This window comes from Castanea sativa, chromosome 2 (assembly GCF_040712315.1).
Source record: "Castanea sativa cultivar Marrone di Chiusa Pesio chromosome 2, ASM4071231v1".
Classification (NCBI taxonomy): domain Eukaryota; kingdom Viridiplantae; phylum Streptophyta; class Magnoliopsida; order Fagales; family Fagaceae; genus Castanea; species Castanea sativa.
This window is the reverse complement of record NC_134014.1, coordinates 44,750,243-44,769,361: the sequence shown is the minus strand read 5'-3', so window position 1 is coordinate 44,769,361 and position 19,119 is coordinate 44,750,243. Positions and strand designations below refer to the sequence as shown.

Genomic DNA, 19,119 nt, shown 5'->3' with positions numbered 1-19,119 from the left:
CCTGCCATTATATCCCTACTACTTCTAGACTAGATTCCCACAGACGGCGCCAATTGTAAGTGCACAATTGCACTGGACCCGAAACGATTATGGGCTCAGGCCCAATGAGCCTTAAACAATATGAATTTGTAGAGTGTGGGCTTGAAACCCAGGTTAGAAGTGTATGAGGATGAAATGACAAACTAAAGATTGCAAGTACTTGGAAACAAAAAGGAGTAATGTAAATAGGCCTCCTCGGACGTGAGCCGAGAGCTGTCCTTATATTATATCTCTCTCTTTGTCCTATTTCTTTTTAGGTTACCAAAAGTTCCGTCCCGTTTCTGTCCTAGGTCCCTCCTTAAATACTCTTCTTTTTAATACTTTATCCACGTGTTGCCCCCAATTCCTCCCTTAGCCTAGATATTTCTTTTCTTAGTGCCTTTGAACAGTAACTAGAAGTTTCCCTTCCACTGTTTAAGTGTCACTTCCTCATTAATGCGGCCAGGGTGGTAGGTGCAGGGTCTTTAATGTGGAGGTAGCAGCCTTTACCTTTGATATTCTTCCAACATCGGCGCTTCTAGGACATTCAAGGGTTCTCTCCCTTTAACCATTGGTCTTGACCGTGTCATTCCCTAACCTTTACCATGAAGTCTCAGGTTCTTTGATGTCAGTCCGAGGGGAAAACCATCCTCGGTTGGATCCTCGGATCCTCGGCGTATAGGCCGACCCATAGCACCAACAATCTCTAACCCCAGGGTCAGGTCGGCCTTCCTTAACAAGGCCCAAAAGGCCCACGTTCCCACCAGGATCCTTTTGCCCCACACACCAGATATGCAGCAAGCGATGTCGTTCTATTTAACGCAGAGTTGTAAATGTATTTAATGAAACATTGCGTTTAGTTCTTCTGTTATTAGTTCATTGATACGTTGCGTTCCTGTACTTCTGTATTGGTTCATTAGATGAGTCTGTTAGGTGGTTATTGGTAGTTAATCAGTTCCTAATTTCCCTCCACATTTTATGGATCAATTCCACAATTTCAGGGATCTCTGATTAGGCAGTTACTAATTCTCTTGTAATATATATAATATACATCAAGTGTAATGAATAGGCGAGCTATCATTCTCCAAAAATCTCTATTCTTTCTTTTATCTCTCTCTCTGAATTTTCTTTCTATTTCTCTCTACGTTGTTCTCTTCTCACTGATCATTGAGTGTTCTTTACTGTGTAAACACCATTGTTGCAATCTTTTCAAGCTTATATAGAATCTTTTCAATGTCAACCAAAATTTACTATTATAATAAGAATTACAACTATACAAACTCTCAAAACCCCAATGTTCTTAAAGGTGTCCTCACACTCACTAGGCAAAAATTAATCTTTATCTTTCTCAAAAGGCAAGGATTTGTTACTAACAACAAAACTACACTACCACTCTATTTATAAGGTGTAACATTGTTCTTACTTCTTTTATTTTCAATGTGAGACTCGCTTTTATTATAACTAGTCGCAAACTCATGCGATATGTGGGAACAAATAATTATTTTATATTGTAATATAATATATAATTTTTTCTTTAAAAATTTTTGAAGAAAATTTGTTCTCCCTAAAAATTAAACAATTTATATTCAATTCAATTTGATCTACTCAATCAACTTCGGTCCCCCTGAATCCATTTTAGACTAATTGGACATTGAATTTATTCTTTTTTAGGTTTTCTTTTCTAATTTTGCTCAAAAATTCTTTTTTTTCCCCCTTAATTTTTGGGTTGAAATGTATGAAATTTTATTATATTTGGGCTAAACTCTTTAGTTTTGAGTTAATACAAATAAAATACTAAAATAGACATTAGAAATTAGAAATATAAACCCTAAAAATGCAATAAAAATTATAATATTCAAAAATCTTATTCGGTCCACATTGGTTCTATTCAGTATATTCTATCCTCTTCGGTCCCACTTGGTCCTATTCGATCCATTCGGTCCTATTTAGTCCATTCTGTCCACTAAAGTTCTATTTAATCCATTCGGTCTTATTCAGTCCACTTTGGTTTGAATTCGGTCGATTCAGTCCACATTAGCTCTATTCAGTCCACATTTGTCAGATTCTGTCCACTTCGGTCCTATTCGGTCCATTCTATCTACTTTGGTTCTAATTGGTCTTATTCGGTCCACCTTAGTCCTATTCAATCCATTCTATCTACTTTGATCCACTTCAGTTCTATTCAGGCTATTCAGTCCACTTTGGTCATATTCGGTCTATTTCGTCCACTTTAGTTCTATTTCGTCCATTCTATCTACTTCAGTCCTGTTCAGTCCACATTGCTCCTAGTCAGTCCACTTCAGTCTAGTCTTTCTACTTTAGTTCTATTCAGCCCGATTTCGTCCCACTTGGTCTTTTCTGTCCACTTAGGTCTTATTCGGTCCATTCAGTCCTATTCTATCTATTTGGACCACTTTATTCCATTTGGTCCAATTCGGTCCATTCGGATCACTTCAATTCATCTTGGTCCACTTCAATTTATATCTGTACACTTACTTAATGGGAAAAGACATGTTTGGGTTGAAAGCACCTAATCTACATCCAAATTTATTTAAAAATATATAAATTTCAAACTCTTAATTTCTAAAATCTTAAGCATAGTTTTTATTATTACTACGCTTTTGTTAAGCCACATTAATATAGCATTTGTAAGTGCACAATTGCACCTGGACCCAAAGACAATCACGGGCTCAGGCCCAATGAGCCTTAAACAATAAGATTTGTAAAGTGTGGGCTTGAAACCTAGGTTTGAAGTGCTGGGAGCTTGATAACAGGCTTTTATAAGCAAACACAAGTAAATAACGAACGATAATGACAAATGGATCTTCTCGGACTCGAGCCGAGGACTACTTCTTTATTATTTCTCTTTCTTCCTTTAAAATTACAAGTTCTTAATTTCTTTCTTAGTTTCCCCATGCCCCTTTTCTTTGGCCTTTACCCCCTTTTTATACTTCATTTCCTGATACTTTTTGAACAGTGACTAGAAGTTTCCACCTCACTGTTCAGGGGTCACCTCCCCATTAATGCGGCCAGGGAGGTAGGTGCAGAGCCTTTAATGCGGAGGTGGTAGCCTTTATTCTTGATATTTTCTTTAATACTGGTGCATCTAGAAGATTCAGGATGTCCCCTTTTAACCACTGGTCTCTCCAGAGTTGTGCTTTGACCTTCATAATGAAACTTTGAATTCTCTAGGGCTTTTCCGAGGAGAAGCTCGTCCTCGGCTGTATCCTCGGACCCTCGGCGTATGGGCCGACTCATAGAGTTTGATCCTGGAGCAGGTCGGCCCTCCATGTTACAGCCCAAAGGCCCATATGCCCACTTGGGCCCTTTTACTCCCCACAGCATTTTAGTCCACTTTGGTACAGCTAAATTTAAGTGAAATTCTTTCTAAACATAAAGGCTATGAATATACAAATGTAATCTTTAGGAAAATTATTCTCTTTTTTTTAACATCATTACTTTTAAATGAATTGCATGAAGTTAATTATACATTCAAGAAAATACACACACACACATGTATGTATGTATAATTTTTATTTAAATAAATTATTCAAATTATTAGTTCTCATAAAAGAGACTATCATGATAATCAAAACTCATCAAACTTATACTGAATATGTATAATTTATTCTCTAAATTTTATTTTAGAGAGAGAGAGAGAGAACTTGTGATTGGGAACTAAAAAATACAACATTAAAACGTATGAACCCAAAATAGAGTTTTAAAAATCACAATGATTCATCAATATAAAGTAGAGTTTGCAAGAAAAAATAAAAAAATCAAGAAAAATAAAACAACCACTTTAATATTTTTCTCAAAAAAAAAAACCACTTTAATGTAATAAATAAATACACACACACATGTATGTATGTATGTATAATTTTTATTTAAATAAATTATTCAAATTATTAATTTTCATAAAAGTGACTATCATGATAATCAAAACTCATATCAAACTTATAATAAGTATGTATAATTTATTCTCTAAATTTTATTGTATAGAGAGAGAGAGAGAGAGAGAGAGAGAACTTGTGATTGGGAACTAAAAAATACAACACCAAAACGCATAAACCCAAAATAAAGTTTTAAAAATCACAATGATTCATCAATATAAAGTAGAGTTGCAAGAAAAAATAAAAAATCAAGAGAAATAAAATAACCACTTTTCAAGAGAGACTATAAAAGAGAATAATAAGAAATTTATAGAAAATAATATAAGAAGAAAAAAAGTAAAAATAAAAAATATAGTAATAAATCCTAAATTATCCAAATTATGTTATGTAATAAAATAACATTATACTCTTATATACTATCTTTATAATGCAACATGATAACTTCTATTAAATCAAAGAGAATAAAAAAGATAACAACTTAAAAACACAAAACTTAATCACATAAACCCAAAATAGAATTCCAAATAATACAAAAAATCATCAACTTAAAGTAGAGATGCAAGAAAAATATTTTTTTTAAATCCACCAAAAAAGGGAAAAAATGAGAGAAAGAAAGAGAAACAAATAACCTTTTGTGTGTAACAAAACAATAAATAGAATGAAAAAAAAATTTGTAAATGTATAGTAAGAGGATATGAATAAAAAAAGTAAAAAATAAAGGAAGATAAAAGGATAGAGGAAAAGACATGGCAAAACAAGTTAGAATTTTCTGACCCGACTCGACCCGAAAAATACCTGACCCGAACCCGATTTTTTTACCCGAAGCAAAAACGGGTTAATCTGCGACCCGACCCGAACCATTTTCTAAAACTTTTTTTGGTAAAAAAATAATAAAATTAAGACAATATTGGTTTAATTGTTTGTTGTGGGCTTTAAGGAAACAATTGGCACATTTATATAGCTGCATACAAATTAATTGAAAGATGAATGGTTGAACATTCTGTAATGAGTAGAGATTTTTAGATATCAAATAAAAAAATACATGTCAAGATAACCTAGTTACAGTAGAGTTAAAAACATAGATTTAAAATTGTAGATATGTGTGAGAAACATTCACAAGTGTGAAAATAGTGAAGCTAAAGTATCAAAATTAGCATGAATTATGAATGCTTAGACCCATTTTTATAACAATTTATGTCCAAAATAAACAGTTTTTTAAATTGAATTATGATATTCCCTAGAGTGTGTGTTGCTTAATAATGATATGATATTCATAAAAGAGGCCATGTATAAATAAGTAAACAATCAAACTTTAATGTATATCTCAAATTGAAATAGAGTGACAACTACAATTGATAATAGATTATAAAATTAATTTTCAAGATTGTAAATTTCTTATATGTTTTTATTCTTTGTCAAATGAGTTATCCAATAAGTCATTTGTAATTTTGTTTTATATTTTGAGATGTTGATATTGTGTAGAAATAAAACGTGTGTATTTGTTATATTTATCTTTGTATTATTTTGTTTTAGTTATAAATGTTAGGATTTGTATAATTTTATTATTGAATAAGTATTAATAAGTTTAACTAAGTTCATTCTTGATATGAGTGGTAAATTCAAAGTAATGCATTTTACATCAAGTAATTTGTTGCATAACTTTCCAAATGGCAAATACATGTTATTTTCTTTATATATTAAAAAAAATCATATGAAAAATACTTGTCAACTCGACCCGACCCAATTCACAACCCGATTGACCCGAATCCCTTTTTAACCCACTTAAAATGACCGTTTTTTGACCTGCAACTCGACTGACCCAACTCGAACCCAATCTGACCCACCCGTTTTGCCATGTCTAAGTGATATTAAGGTAGATAGTAGTGGGGAGATGAAAAGGTAAAAATGAGGGGAAAAGTTAGTGAAAATATAACAATAAGTTGGAAAATTAATAAGAAAAAAAAAGAATTAAAAATAAGAAAAAATGTTGAAAATTGGTGGATGATATAGCTGTTAATGTGGCTTAACAGGAGAATGACAACAATAAATGGTATGCTTTTTACTTTATTTATATATATATATTAGTGCACCTCATTATTCCTCTGGTTGATGTGGAATTCCAAAACCAAGAGAAATTCTCTAAACTTCTCCTGTCACGAGCTGGACTCAAAACATAGGGATATTTGCTTCTAGAGTCCATTGAAATGATGATGGGATCTTCATTTGATAGGATTACTGGCATCCTGAGGGTGCTTTACTCCTAAATTTAGTCATAGATCGATTGTTGAAGCTGCCAGTTCCATGGAAGCCAAAGTATCGAATATGTTAACGATGGATGTTGGTATGGCACCCTGCTAGATCAGAAGAAACGAGACTCATGCAAGCAGGCTTATCAAGGATACACTTGGCTAATGTAGATTTTGTGCAATGGGTAATTTCAAAGTATGGTAACTACACCTGTCCTCTTGCTTGGAATGAAATTAGAGTTGAACATTAAGTATGAAACTTGATTTGGCATCATCCCAAGCATTCATTTATCTGCTAGCCTTTCTAAATAGGGTATCAACTAGAGAAAGGCTTAGAATGGAGTTATGCTTGTGAAGTGTTGTGTGTTTTGTAGAAACAAAATTGAGAATCAAGACAACCAGTTTTTTTTAATGTTCTTCATTAGAATGATTTAGTCTAAATTGCTTGTAGGGGTGTGCATGGATCAGGTTAAGGGGATTTTTTGACCCAACCCACCATAGTGGGTCAAAAAAAATACAACCCAACCCATCACATAAGTCCAACCCAACTCAAATGGGTCAGGTTGGGTCGGGTTGAATCCATGGGTTGGACAAATTATTATTATTATTATTAAATTGAGTAGAAAAAAATATAAACATAAATATATTTATAAAAAAAACCCAAAAATTAGTATCAATGTAACTCCTTAAAGGCAAACAACACTAATGTCTAAACAACAATAGTAATTTACTTGGATTTGTGTGAACTAATTGGTTTTTATATAAGATAGGAAGAGCTAGTTATTTTAAAAAAATTATTAATTATATTGTATATTTTAAAAAAAAATATATATATATATATATATATTAAATATATGGGTGGGTCGAGTCGGGTTTGGCAGGTTTGGAATTTTATAACCTAAACCCAACCCGACCCGCTATCAAAAAAAATTTTGTAACCTAACCTACCAAGCCCTAAAAACCGACCCAACCTAGCGAGTTGGGTTGAGTCAGGTCGGTTTTGGTGGGTTGGCTGCACACCCCTAATTACTGGTTTCATGTGATAATTCATCAAGTTGACTCCTCTTGGTCTGCAAGTTTCCAGTGAAGCCTTAAGATGCTTGAAGATTGGAGGGTTTAAAGCAACTTTATGCATGCTAATGTGGTTGCATTGCAGCATAATGGCGGGGTATACAACAGCAACATTTTATCAGAAGCTATTATCAAGCAAATTAAACATGGTGTAAGATGAAGTGCTAGTTATTGCGAAGCAGTGCCAAACACTTTGTGTAACTGTGCTCGTATGTGCTTAAGAGCAAGGTCTATTGGTAAAATGGTAACTGCCTTGTATTGTTGCAATTGCAGGGTGTCCTGCTGTGTTTTGAGTAGGGCAGTATGCTGTGTTTTGAAGTTCTCTTCTAGTGAGCATTCTCATTAAGAATTGTAAACAATTTAGCATTTAGCATCTCAAAATGTTACTTTATACATTTTAACATCTCACTTTACAATACACCTAACATCAAAAGTTCTATTATTTTACCACTTTATTTAAATATTTTTTTTTTATGCTTTCTTTATTCTTTCTTTATGTTTTCAAATAACTATCATTCATACCATGTTTTTTGTACCCAGCAACTATCATTAAACAAATCTTTTTTTTCTTTTTTTTACAATTTTGCTACAGTGGGCTGCTAGAGATAGATAGCAGCCCACTGTAGCTAGATTGCAAAATTAATAGAATTTACAATTCTTTGATAGAGTGTGCTTTTTACAAATTTGATATTAAAATTTGACATTTATAGCATTTACTCTTGATGAGAATGCTCTTCCAACTCTAACAGGTAGATTTGAGTCACGAGTATCAATTTCGATCCACGTAAACCCAGGCAAAGGTCAGATTGGTCGAAAGATGCAACCAACAATAAGTAGAATTAAATCGAAGTACACCCGTGTCCGTGTGACAGCGTCAGATCCTATTCATGTACAAGTAGGATGTGCAATCTAAATTTATAGATACATCATCCATTCCTCCCCTTCAATTTACTCAGCATGCATTAAAGCACATACACCATAATGAAATACGTAAATAATTGCTTTCAATTACACCTGAATGAAATATGGAACGAACACCAATACAAATCCACATTTAGCATTTAGCATTTAGGTATATGTCGCAAGTTGTCAAAGTCATATGTACCATTAACACGTGTTTTCCTTGCTACCAAGTGCCTTTCGTTGGGTGCCTTGTATTTGCACCTAGGCTGTGTTTGTCTTAGTGTAAAATATTTTTTGGGTGTAAAATATTTTTAGATGAAAATATTTTCAGAAAAGGAAAATATTTTCTAGTGTTTGGTTGCATTTTAAAAATTATATTAAAAAATAATTTAAGTGTTTGGTAACATTTTGAAAATGTAAATTTTCTACTAATTTCTCACATTTTTTTAACTATTTTCTCAGCTTCCAAATAAATTTTATAATAAAAAATTGCATTTAAAAGAAACAAAAATCAAATTAAACCATTAATCCTCTCAAACTCGGTCAAACCAGAGAGAGGAAAGAAGAAAGAGGGAGACATTGAGTCGGTCAAACCAGAGAGAGGGAGGAAGAAAGAGGGAGAGATTGAGGGAAAGAGGGAGATAGATCGAGAAACTTGGTTGAAATCAGGTCAAGGGGGGTTGATCTAGAGGCGGTGACGATGATCTTTGGAGGTGACGACGAGATCGATCATGGGTGAGTCGATCTAGAGGGCGGCGGCGATGAGATCGAGAGAGCTAGAGGAGACAAGCTACAGGGCGGCAGCGAGATCTAAACGACATGATCTGACCAGCGATGGGTTTGTGTGGATCGACCTTACCGTTGCTCTCTCTCTCTCTTTCTCTGTTTTCAGTCCGTAAAATGAAATTTGAAGGTAAAATAAAAACTGAAATGGTTTTCCGGGTGAAGAGGCTTATTTTACGATCAACGCGTAAAATAATTTCCGTTGACCCAATTTTTTGTACGTACCAAACATGGCGCCTGGTGTAAAATAATTTGCTGAAATGCTTTTCAGCCAAAACAAACGCAGCCTAAGTATCAACTCACTTCCCGAGTTCTGAAATTTTGCAATCACTTGCAGATTTCTAGATTATCAATGTCTTCTATATTGCATTGCACGCACTGGCAACAGCATAAATGCCTTGCATAATAGAAAGTTAGATAACAAACACAAGCCAATAATAACTTGTAGCTTTGTTTGTGAACTTTCTTTTATTATTTTCCTTTAGTAATTTATCCAAAATGGAGATGTGTGAACTAATCGCTAATAAATTGCAATCACAGAACTTTGAATGGTTTTCTGCACAAAAATTTGTAGAACCATGGAATAATTGTTCAAAAAGGAGTATAATGCACCAATAATATGTGAAAGATAAAACATATCCTAGATAACTTCTAATGGATTTATTGACTTTCATTCTCTCAAATTCCATAGATCTAGACCATGGTTATATTAATTACACGTGTAGAAAAAGGATAAGGAAAATAAATTTGCGAAGAAAATGGCTATTCATTTGAAATGTTTGATAAGTGTACCACTTTAATCTGAAAGAGCCATGTTGATCTCACACATCAAAGGCTAAAGAAAAGAAAAACAACTGTTTTAGGAAGGACGTCACGAGTAAGAAAACAAAGAATTATATTTCGACTATTAACAATAAAATAAAAAAAGGGGGGCGAAGAAAAAGGCAAAGTTTGATGGCATATCCTTGGCAATAAACAGAAGTAAATGATGAGCCATGTTAGTCTAAATTTTACCAAATAAAGCACAGGTGCTTGATTTCTCTTCCTCTTATCTTTTTCAACCATTTTATCTTTTATTTTGTGTCTGTGTGTGCGCCCGTGTGTGGTACAAAAGGTGAAAAAAGAAAAGTAGGTAAAGATTTTAAAAGCAAGGGTATTTTTTTTTTTTTAAGAACAATTCCCAATAGATTAAAAATATAGAAAGGGAAGCCACTGTGACTGAAAACTTGTATTTCTTTTTTCCTTTTAGGGAAAAAAATGGTTTAATGAAAATAATATATATATATTGAAAATCCCTGATTTTTTTTTAAAATGGTTTAATGAAATACTTATAAATGGAAGACTAAAAAATCAGTCTCACCTCATATATGAATGGAAATGACTATAGATGTGCAAGCTAGAGACTAGAGAGATTTGCAGCTGCAAATATTTTAATGATTATTTAGTAATTTATCTAACCTTCTTTTTCAAAACCTACAGATTTTGATTGAGACTTGGTCACAAGGGCTTGAGGACCCCTTACAAAGAAGCTTTCAGAGTCATTTTTAGTAGGACTGGAGATCATGAAAGTAACATCCTTTGACCGACCCATTAAATGAAGTCCAGAAAAATGATCACCCCAGATATCATACGTATATTTATCCCCAAGCCTTGCCTTTTCCACTGTTTGCTGATTGTAGAGTTTGGACCCAGGAGCTCGAGCATGTGGAGCAATTTTAGAGGTTGAAGCCAGAAAACGGGAAGAGTATAACACATCAGGGGCAGCCCTACCATGACATGGAAAAGTCGCAGAAGGCAACAGTACAGGCTTACTAGTAGGTTTTCTGGATGCTGAAGGTTGCTCTTGAGTAGGAAAGAACAAGTTGTTACTGCTTTGCTTTGCAGGCACCTTGGGCTCCAACATGTTTACCTCAGTAGCAGATCTAAGAACTCGATTCTTCAGACACAGTCGATCTGCTACTTGAGTACATGGATACCTAGCCTCACTAGTTTGTTCCATATCAGGAGACAGCGGCCGTGTCCGTTTAGGTGTTACAGATGTGACTGGAGATAAGGGAGATGAAGGTGTGGAATTTCCACTCTGACTACTAGACACTTCAAATAATCCTGTTAATTTGGAAACAGCATCCTTTCGCTTCTTTCGCCTTCTTCCCTTATCTTTTCCAGTTTTTACTGTAAGCTTACCATGTTGGGATGCTTCTATCATATCAGAATTCTCAACTTCTACAGACTTTGACGGCAAAGAGGTTGGAAATGCTCTTTCCTTTTGAGTGTCTAGGGAATCATTAGTTTGTTTACAATTTTCCAGAGTTGGTCTCACATGTTGAGCAATCATTCCCTGTTCTGGGATCCCACCCTGGCCAACCGGAAATCTACCAACAGATGCCTGCAATGAGTTTTTGTCTTCCTCAATAGACGTCAACAGACTATCTATCTCATTGGATACAGACAAGTTGCCATTTCTCTGGTTACAATGCACACGAGCAGTTTTCCCTGCCTTCCTTAAATTAGTAGCAATGGAACCCTTCTCGCTCTTGCATAAATAATCCTGCGAACCAAAGGTTATTATCACCTGGGAAAATAGGCAACAGAACACCAGTAACATCAAGCAAACAACAACGAGGACTGCTACAGAGGCTTTTTTCACTCTCATCCAGAAAACTGATTGATTACAGATATTGAGCATGTGCAGGGGAAGACGGGCCTTCATGGGAATCACAAGAATACCAGTAGCCAAGTCCAGTTCAAGATCTCTATGTACCATGGCTGCAGATAAATCAGACTGGTATGATATCAGAAGCTTTGTTGATTCCCCAGGTTCAAGAGAAAAACCTTTACAAGTATGTACCATAAATCCATCCATCCCACACTCTGTTCCAGAAACTTCAATTTTTCTCACCTCCAATGGCAAGTCTCCAGTGTTCTTGGCATAAAGCTCTTTCGAGAATGGCTGTGAACAGGCATTAATTGTATCTTCCGTCTGAACCAAAATGTCTGGGGGGGAGATATTCGGAGGAATTGACAAGTTGAGGTTAAACTCTACACTCTGAACAGGCTCAGACCCCTCCAGCAAGACCAAGGAAAGTGACCCTCCAAATCCCCTCAAAGATAGCCACTCTACACCTGAAAGATTATTCCTTATCAGAGCTGAGCTGCTCCACCCACATCGATTTGAAGGTTGGAAGAAAATTGGCCCAAACAATGCTCTACCATAAGGATGAACATAAGCCTCAGTTAGTGCACTCTCTGCCATTGAGAATCCATATTTTGCTGGAGAAGTTGACTCATTATGAACCAAACTACCCGATGGAGGTTGTGTGAAACCATCTGGGCCCCTGCATTCATCAATAATCTCTCCTGAGTTAAGGATAAGCTGCATTACAACCGGCTGTTGGCTGGGATTTTTTGCAGCGATCCACTTAGAGTGATGACTTCCAACCTGGACCATAGGGAAGAATACCTCTTGATCATCAAGAACAGACATACCACTTATGGTAGCTTGAGATTTCCAGTTCCCTAGAACCAATTCATCAGCTTCGGCTGCGTCCAGTGCCTTCAGACAATAAGTTCACAAAAGCATCTAGGTTATTGTGAATATAGACAGAGTAAGAATACATAGCAAGAAAACAACATAACTTAAGCGTTAATATTCTCAGTCTGTAATGCCTACATTTATGGGTAAAAACTTGCTCAACCACAAGGGAAGTAAATACGACAACCATAACAGCAAAAACTTTGTCCTGAACTTTTGGGTCGGTTATGAATACTCAACAAACTAATTGGGGTTGGCAACATATATTCTAGGCTCCGGTAACAATTAGACATGGCAACAACAAAATATGGACAGGCACTCAAAGACCTTTCAAAACCGGAGTTTGGATGTTACCACTTACCATTTCCACACATTTTGCTCAATCAAAGCCAAATAAATATAATCCAAAGAAAATCAATCAAAACTCATCAATTCATTCTTCTTTTATTTTTCAAGACTCTTTCAGTTATTAATAATAACATAAATGAAATCAAATATGAAACTTTTTTAGTGCAGAGAAGGGTGGTAAAATGAGGTTGCAAATTGTATTTTAAGTTTTATGCATTAAAAGGAACCTGCCTGATGTAGTGCAATAATGGGCTATGTAATTTTGAGACAAGCATTTTAAGTGAGATCCTTGGAAGTTTAAAAGTAGTTTGGGAAGTTGGTCTTAGTCAATTGGTACGTCATGAGTTATGTTTGGAGCATTGGAAGTTGTAGCAATAATGAGATAGCTGTGTCTTGACTCTTGGGCTATAGAAAAGGTGGAGATATGGAAGTCTTTTTAGTAAGCCTTTTGTATTGATTATGTTGTCTGTTATGTGTATGTTTGAGAATGGCCCCCCTTATCATCTCCTTCTCTTGTTGTACCTCTGAATTTTCTAATTCTCTCTTCTTCCCTCTTCCAACCACATCACTACAAATCCTGAAAAACATCACAACATTTCAATGTTTTTCTTGTTCGTTCTTTTTTTTTTTGGAGGGGGGGGGGGGGGTGAGGATTTTTTTATAAATGACATCTCTGAAAATAGAATAGGGCCAGAGAGAAAGAAAGAACTCCTATAAGAGGAATGAGAAACATGAGTGCAATGGAGAATAAGTAAAAAAAAAAAAACTAAGACAACAAGAATGAACTCACTCTAGCTGATACAGTGTGAGATCCCACACATGATCTAGCTACCCACTCAACAATGAATCCGCCCCAGAACTTCTAAATCTGGGCCACCAACGGAAAGTATAAAACATTCAGCAGTACCCATAAATTCTAATATAAAACTACGAATGACTTTCGTTTTATTAGCACAATACAGAGTTTACCTAAAATGTAAACCAAAGTTATGATTTCTTAGCGCATTCATATTTTTTTTTCCTAACATTATCTTTGTAAGAGTTATTTTGTGCTTGTCTGTCTTAAAATTACAACTGGTTCATACCAATGACTATCCATACCTTGCCATTATTTCTATTTGGTCAGTGGCTATTGAAATGATTACTAACTCATACCCATGGCTTCCTACACCTTGCAGTTATTGCTATTTGGTAAGTATGCAGTGGTATGACTACCTAACATTTAGGTTAGTGGGAGACCTTTGGGTACTTCTTTTAACGTGTATAGTGGAGAATTTTTTGCACTTCAAAATCAACAGTAGAGATAATCCCTTATTAAGGGAAGAAATGGGCTAAGGTTTGTAAGCCAGTGCATGTTGGGGGGCTAGGTATTAGACATTTGAGAAGTTCCAACTCTGCCTTGTTAGGCAAATGGTAGTGGAGGTATGGCATGGAGACAGATGCTCTATGAAGGAGGATTGCACGAAAACTGTGTCTAGTGCGTATGGTGTTAGCCTCAGGAAATTCATTAAAAGTGAATAGTTGAACTTTTCAAAACTCCTACAGCATGATGTGGGTGATGGTACTAGAGCGAAGTCTTGGGAGCATGTGTGGTGTGGGGATTGTACCCTCAAGGAGGCCTTTCCAGAATTTTATCGAATTAGTCGGGCAAGGGATCTTCAGTAACAGAGGTTATGTGCTTTTCTACTGGGAGGATTCGTTGGGATGTTCAATTTTGTCATTCAGCGCATGATTGGGAGCTAGAATCATTGGTTTTTCTATGGACATTGTCTACTCTTCATCTGTGCAGGGTCTTGGTCCTAACAAAGTTTGTTGGAAGCCAGTATTGAGAAGAGGTTTTAAGGTTTAAGGATTTTATCTTTCTTTATACCCTCCTACTATCATACCCTTGGAAAATGGTGTGGCAATCGAGGGTTCCTCCAAAGGTAGCTTTCTTTAGGTAAGATTTTAACAATATATAACCTTCAGGAAAAGGAGCATTATTGCTCTTGATTGGTGTTATATGTGCAAAAAGTGTGGAGAGTCAGTGGATCATCTTCTTCTTCATTGCTCCATAGCATATGAGCCGTGTCTTTGGTGTTTTGTTTGGCGAGAAAGGATGCTAAAAGTTTCGAGGGTTGTGAATGGTCTATGCTAGAGCTTAAGTCTTCTTTCTTTCATACTCTCCTTGAATGGAGTTTGGGTCTGTCTCATTTGTCATGTTTTTTCCTTCCTGTTTTACTTGATCGTTATAATTTTGGATCCTGATTTTTGCCTCTACAGTACATTCAAAATGTACTCAAGTTAGCTATGATTTTTAATAATATTTTAAGTTACCTAAATTAGAATAAAAAATATAAGACTTCACATCTTGCTACTACACAGAATCAGTGCATGAATCTTAAAGAACTTAAAACTTAACAAGTCACAACTCTAGAAATTGATCAAGTTCAGGGATGTAATAATGCTCTAAAACATAGTATAGCATTTACTGATTTATAGTTGACATATAATTCACGTGAACATCAATGAAAAACAAGACCAATACTTGACAACAGGAGAAAAAAAATCTAAATGCATCTTCCATATGTGAACTCTATGGGCATTAAAATATATTTGAGGGGAAGAGAATAATTATTAACGTTTAGCCATGCTCGTTATATATATGCACACCCTGCCAGCTACTTAACAGGCTTTGAAACAGCCATCTATCTTCTTCGTTGAGTATGACATTTCCAAGCATTCATGGAGCGTTATGTCAAAATTTTGCATCCCAGCTCAAATCTGTGATTTTTAATCTACTTATCAGCTTAATGCTGTCCAATATACATAATGGACTAAGATGCAATATTCTTGCAAGAGAAGACATGTCACAATTTTCAAATAATCAAGAAACGTCTGCTTACTCATTAATGACAAGGCAATGCACAGTCAGTCTTTTGCACTGAAAAGCAGATGTAAAGAATTTAGAAACTAGAGCAAACTCAGAACTGATCCAATGCCAAAGGGATTCATCAACCATAAAGGATATGTACAAATAGATATAGAAGGGTACAATCTAAATACCTTGATATCTGATGGCGAATGCATCCCACTGCCCAAGGACCCTATCCTCGTATTTCCAGATTCGGCCTTTTCAGACTGATACCCATATCCAACAGAAGAATTCAACTGATGTCTTATACAGAAATGGGTTATGTCCCGGCAAGGAATTTCAATCTGAGGACTACTTGAGTCATTTGTCAGTATAAGTAATTTACAGTTCCCGTATATATTGGAGATTTCAGGGGAAGAATCACGCAATTCAACAAGGTCAGTACAAGTAATCAAAGCAACTTGTGTGATGGTTCCCGGGAAAAGTAGTAAGCCTGCCTTGTATTTGATGTGGAAAAGTTTAGTGTCTGAAACTTCACTAATCTCAACAAAATTCAACAAGTAAGACGCACCATTTCTCAGAGACATAGCAACACCAATAGTTTCACTAGCATCACATGACAATAGAGGCTGAAGAAATGCTGAGACAGATACTGAAAGATCAGTGTAGGCAGCTTTCCGATCTAATTCAGCTTCAAGAGGAACCATAATTGTATCAGACTTGTCTAGTGAAGACCTTAGCAACTGCATACAAAATCCACCAAAAATTTTCCCCTCAGAATCAGTCGAGAAGTCTATCTCTAAGACTGTCTCCGTGCTACGAGGATCAATCTCCCACTTTCCATGAGGCCTCATTGCCAAAAGAGGCAAACCAACCTCATCACTTTTCACAACCAACTGATCCTTTTCAATTGGCAAACCAAGGTCATCAGAGCCCTGCGAATTTTCCATGCTACAAAGCACTTCAGTATAGTGGGAAGAATGCCCTAGAGAAACTGAAATCCACGCAGTTACTTCCTCCACATGAAGGGTTTCATCAAAGGGATTGAACAATGACAAATTCTTGCTCCACCCTCCACCAGAAGAAACATCCAGGCCTAATATAGGCTGAATTTCATAAGGAGACTCAATAGCAAAGCCCTTAGCTTGGACTAAGAAACCACCAGAGCTTGTCTGCAAAATCAAATGAGCAGAGGACAAGCCCAACCATCTAGGTAAGTACACAAAACAGATTGAAGCTACTTCACCAGGTCCTAGCAAAGTCTCACTAAAATTGCATGGATAGAACTGAAAGTCCGTACTGAATGGTTCATAGACATGTAAAATGCTGTCATTGCACGTATTTGCCACGGTCAAGAAAGCTAATGAAGGAAGATATAAATGCTTTTGTCCCCAATCCAGTACACTAGGGTTAATTTCTACATTGGGAGATAAAGAACCATCAAAAGAACCTGCTTTGGTGGTCATCTCAGATTTCTTTTCTGGCCTAAACCTCATGCCCTTCTGATTAAGTAAAGATCTTCTACAGGATGAAATATAATTTTGATTAGGACTATCAGCTTGAATGGATGATAACTGATTAACACCCTCTCTGGAGTTTAAAGAACAAGAAACAATCCCTCCCTTCAATAACTTAAACATACCATAGTCCGATGACCAGCTCTTATTACCCGCCCGCCCACCATCCTTAGTAGATTCTTCCAAAGCATCACCAGCTTTGTGTTCATGTTCTTTAGAAGAAAAACCCGGTAATGTTGAAGGGAAGCAAAAAGAGTGGGAATTGGCACAAACAGTCCCAGCATTTAAGTGGGTCCCCGGATTCCCATATCTGGAACTAGCATCACCGACACCAATATCCAAAAACCCAACATCATTTCCATCTCTGTATGACTCACATGCATCATGATCCACCGACTTGAGCATCCCATTCATGGAGCTTGGTCCACATGTAGCTAAGCTAAAAAGGTTATATAACAGAACCACTATAATTTGAAATACTCTGACTCGGTGAAGCAATCCCCTGAAAATAAAGTGTCATAATCACATATAATGTAACATGTGAGAACCCTTTGCAGTTTACAGTAACATTACAAGTTGACATAAAAAATAAAAATTTATTACTTAAAAAAAATCTTAAAAAGACAGCTTGCATTACTAAGGGGGGGCCAATTTTCTTATTCTTTTTCTTTTTCTAGGCACCCAAACAGAGCGGCGGGATCAATAGATAAAGTTAATATAAGACTTATTAACAATATCAACATAATGCCAAGAAAAAAGAGAATGATTTGCATTAGCACACGATTTGCTTAAAATATAAAATTCCAACCCTTCAGATATATTTATCTCTATAAAAAAAAAAAAAAATACTCAGTAATCACTATTTATTGATACTACATGTTATTTCCATGTGATTTTAATTAAACTAAAAGATAGACCAAAAACGTAACAAAAAAGCAAACTAGCAGTAAATTAATATACCAAACAAACCCTTTAATTCCAGCAATTTTGGAAGTGATTCTTATCCTTACTTTGCTAAAAACCTTTAAAAAAAAAAACAAAACAAAATATAGCTCAAAAATCGCTCGGCACTTAAAAAAAAAAAAAAAAAAAAGAAGCCATAATAAGTAAATCCGATTCTCAGTTAAACCCACACGCTTAGCTCAAAATCAGTTAAAACTTAAAAGTCAAAAAAAAAAAAAAGAAGAAGCCATTTCTAGAACCAAACAGCTCCAAACGAAACCAAAAAGGCAAAACAAATTTCCAAAACCAGAAAGCCCAAAACAAAAAAAACAAAAAAAACAAAAAAAATTCTTCCTTTTTCTTTTCTTAGAAATCATCAAAGTGATTTTACAAAACAGAGAATCGGAAACAAGGAAAGGTTAGAGAAAGAGAGTGAGAAGTGATAAGAGTTACCTGCGGCGGTACATGGAGAGTTGAGCTCTGATCGTTAGGGTTTCGAAGTCCATGTTTGAGAAAGAGAGAAAATCATCTGCTGAATTTTTAATTTTTAATTTTTTGGTATTTATTTTCTATATTTAGGTTGGGTTTGAATATGAGTGGGTTTTGAGAGCTATATATGATGATATATGCCTATTACAAAAAGAGAAGAAAGCACCACCTGATAATAGCGAATGAATGGCATCTCTCAGTCAGAACCAACCACACTGTATAGACTGTAGAGAGAGGAATAGAGAGGGAGACAAAAAACTAAAAATGACGTCAACCGCACTCGTTTAAATGTGAAATTACTAATATGCCCCCTACACGTAGTACGGTGCAAAGTTAATCAACAACCAACCGGACTCTACTTCGTTCATGGAGTATTTTTCTTTTTCTTGGATAAACACTGGACACGATTTCCTTGGTAGGTTTGCTTTGGTATTTTTATCAAACAAGTACATTATCTTACTACTATTTATTAAACACATCTCACCCATTTCTTTATTTTATTGTATGTAATTAAATGCTTGGA

At 35.5% G+C, this 19,119-nt stretch overlaps 1 protein-coding gene across 1 annotated transcript; it reads right to left on the bottom strand.

Moving 5' to 3' along the window:
* Nucleotides 1-10,326: 10,326 nt before the first annotated feature.
* Nucleotides 10,327-18,808, bottom strand: LOC142624703 (uncharacterized). The gene is made up of 3 exons (XM_075798413.1): nt 18,561-18,808; nt 15,840-17,667; nt 10,327-12,467 (listed from the first exon to the last, which is right to left on the bottom strand). Exons 1-3 carry the CDS (start codon nt 18,611-18,613, stop codon nt 10,368-10,370), a joined length of 3,981 nt encoding a protein of 1,326 aa, XP_075654528.1. The 5' UTR covers nt 18,614-18,808; the 3' UTR covers nt 10,327-10,367.
* Between the last annotated feature and the right edge of the window lie 311 nt (nt 18,809-19,119).

Coding starts and splice junctions, on each gene's coding strand:
- LOC142624703 (XM_075798413.1), bottom strand. CDS start 18,613: ATGGACTTCGAAACCCTAACGATCAGAGCTCAACTCTCCATGTACCGC. Junction 17,668..18,560: donor CTCTCCATGTACCGCCGCAG/GTAACTCTTATC, acceptor CTTTATTTTCAG/GGGATTGCTTCACCGAGTCA. Junction 12,468..15,839: donor ATTCGCCATCAGATATCAAG/GTATTTAGATTG, acceptor TATTGTCTGAAG/GCACTGGACGCAGCCGAAGC.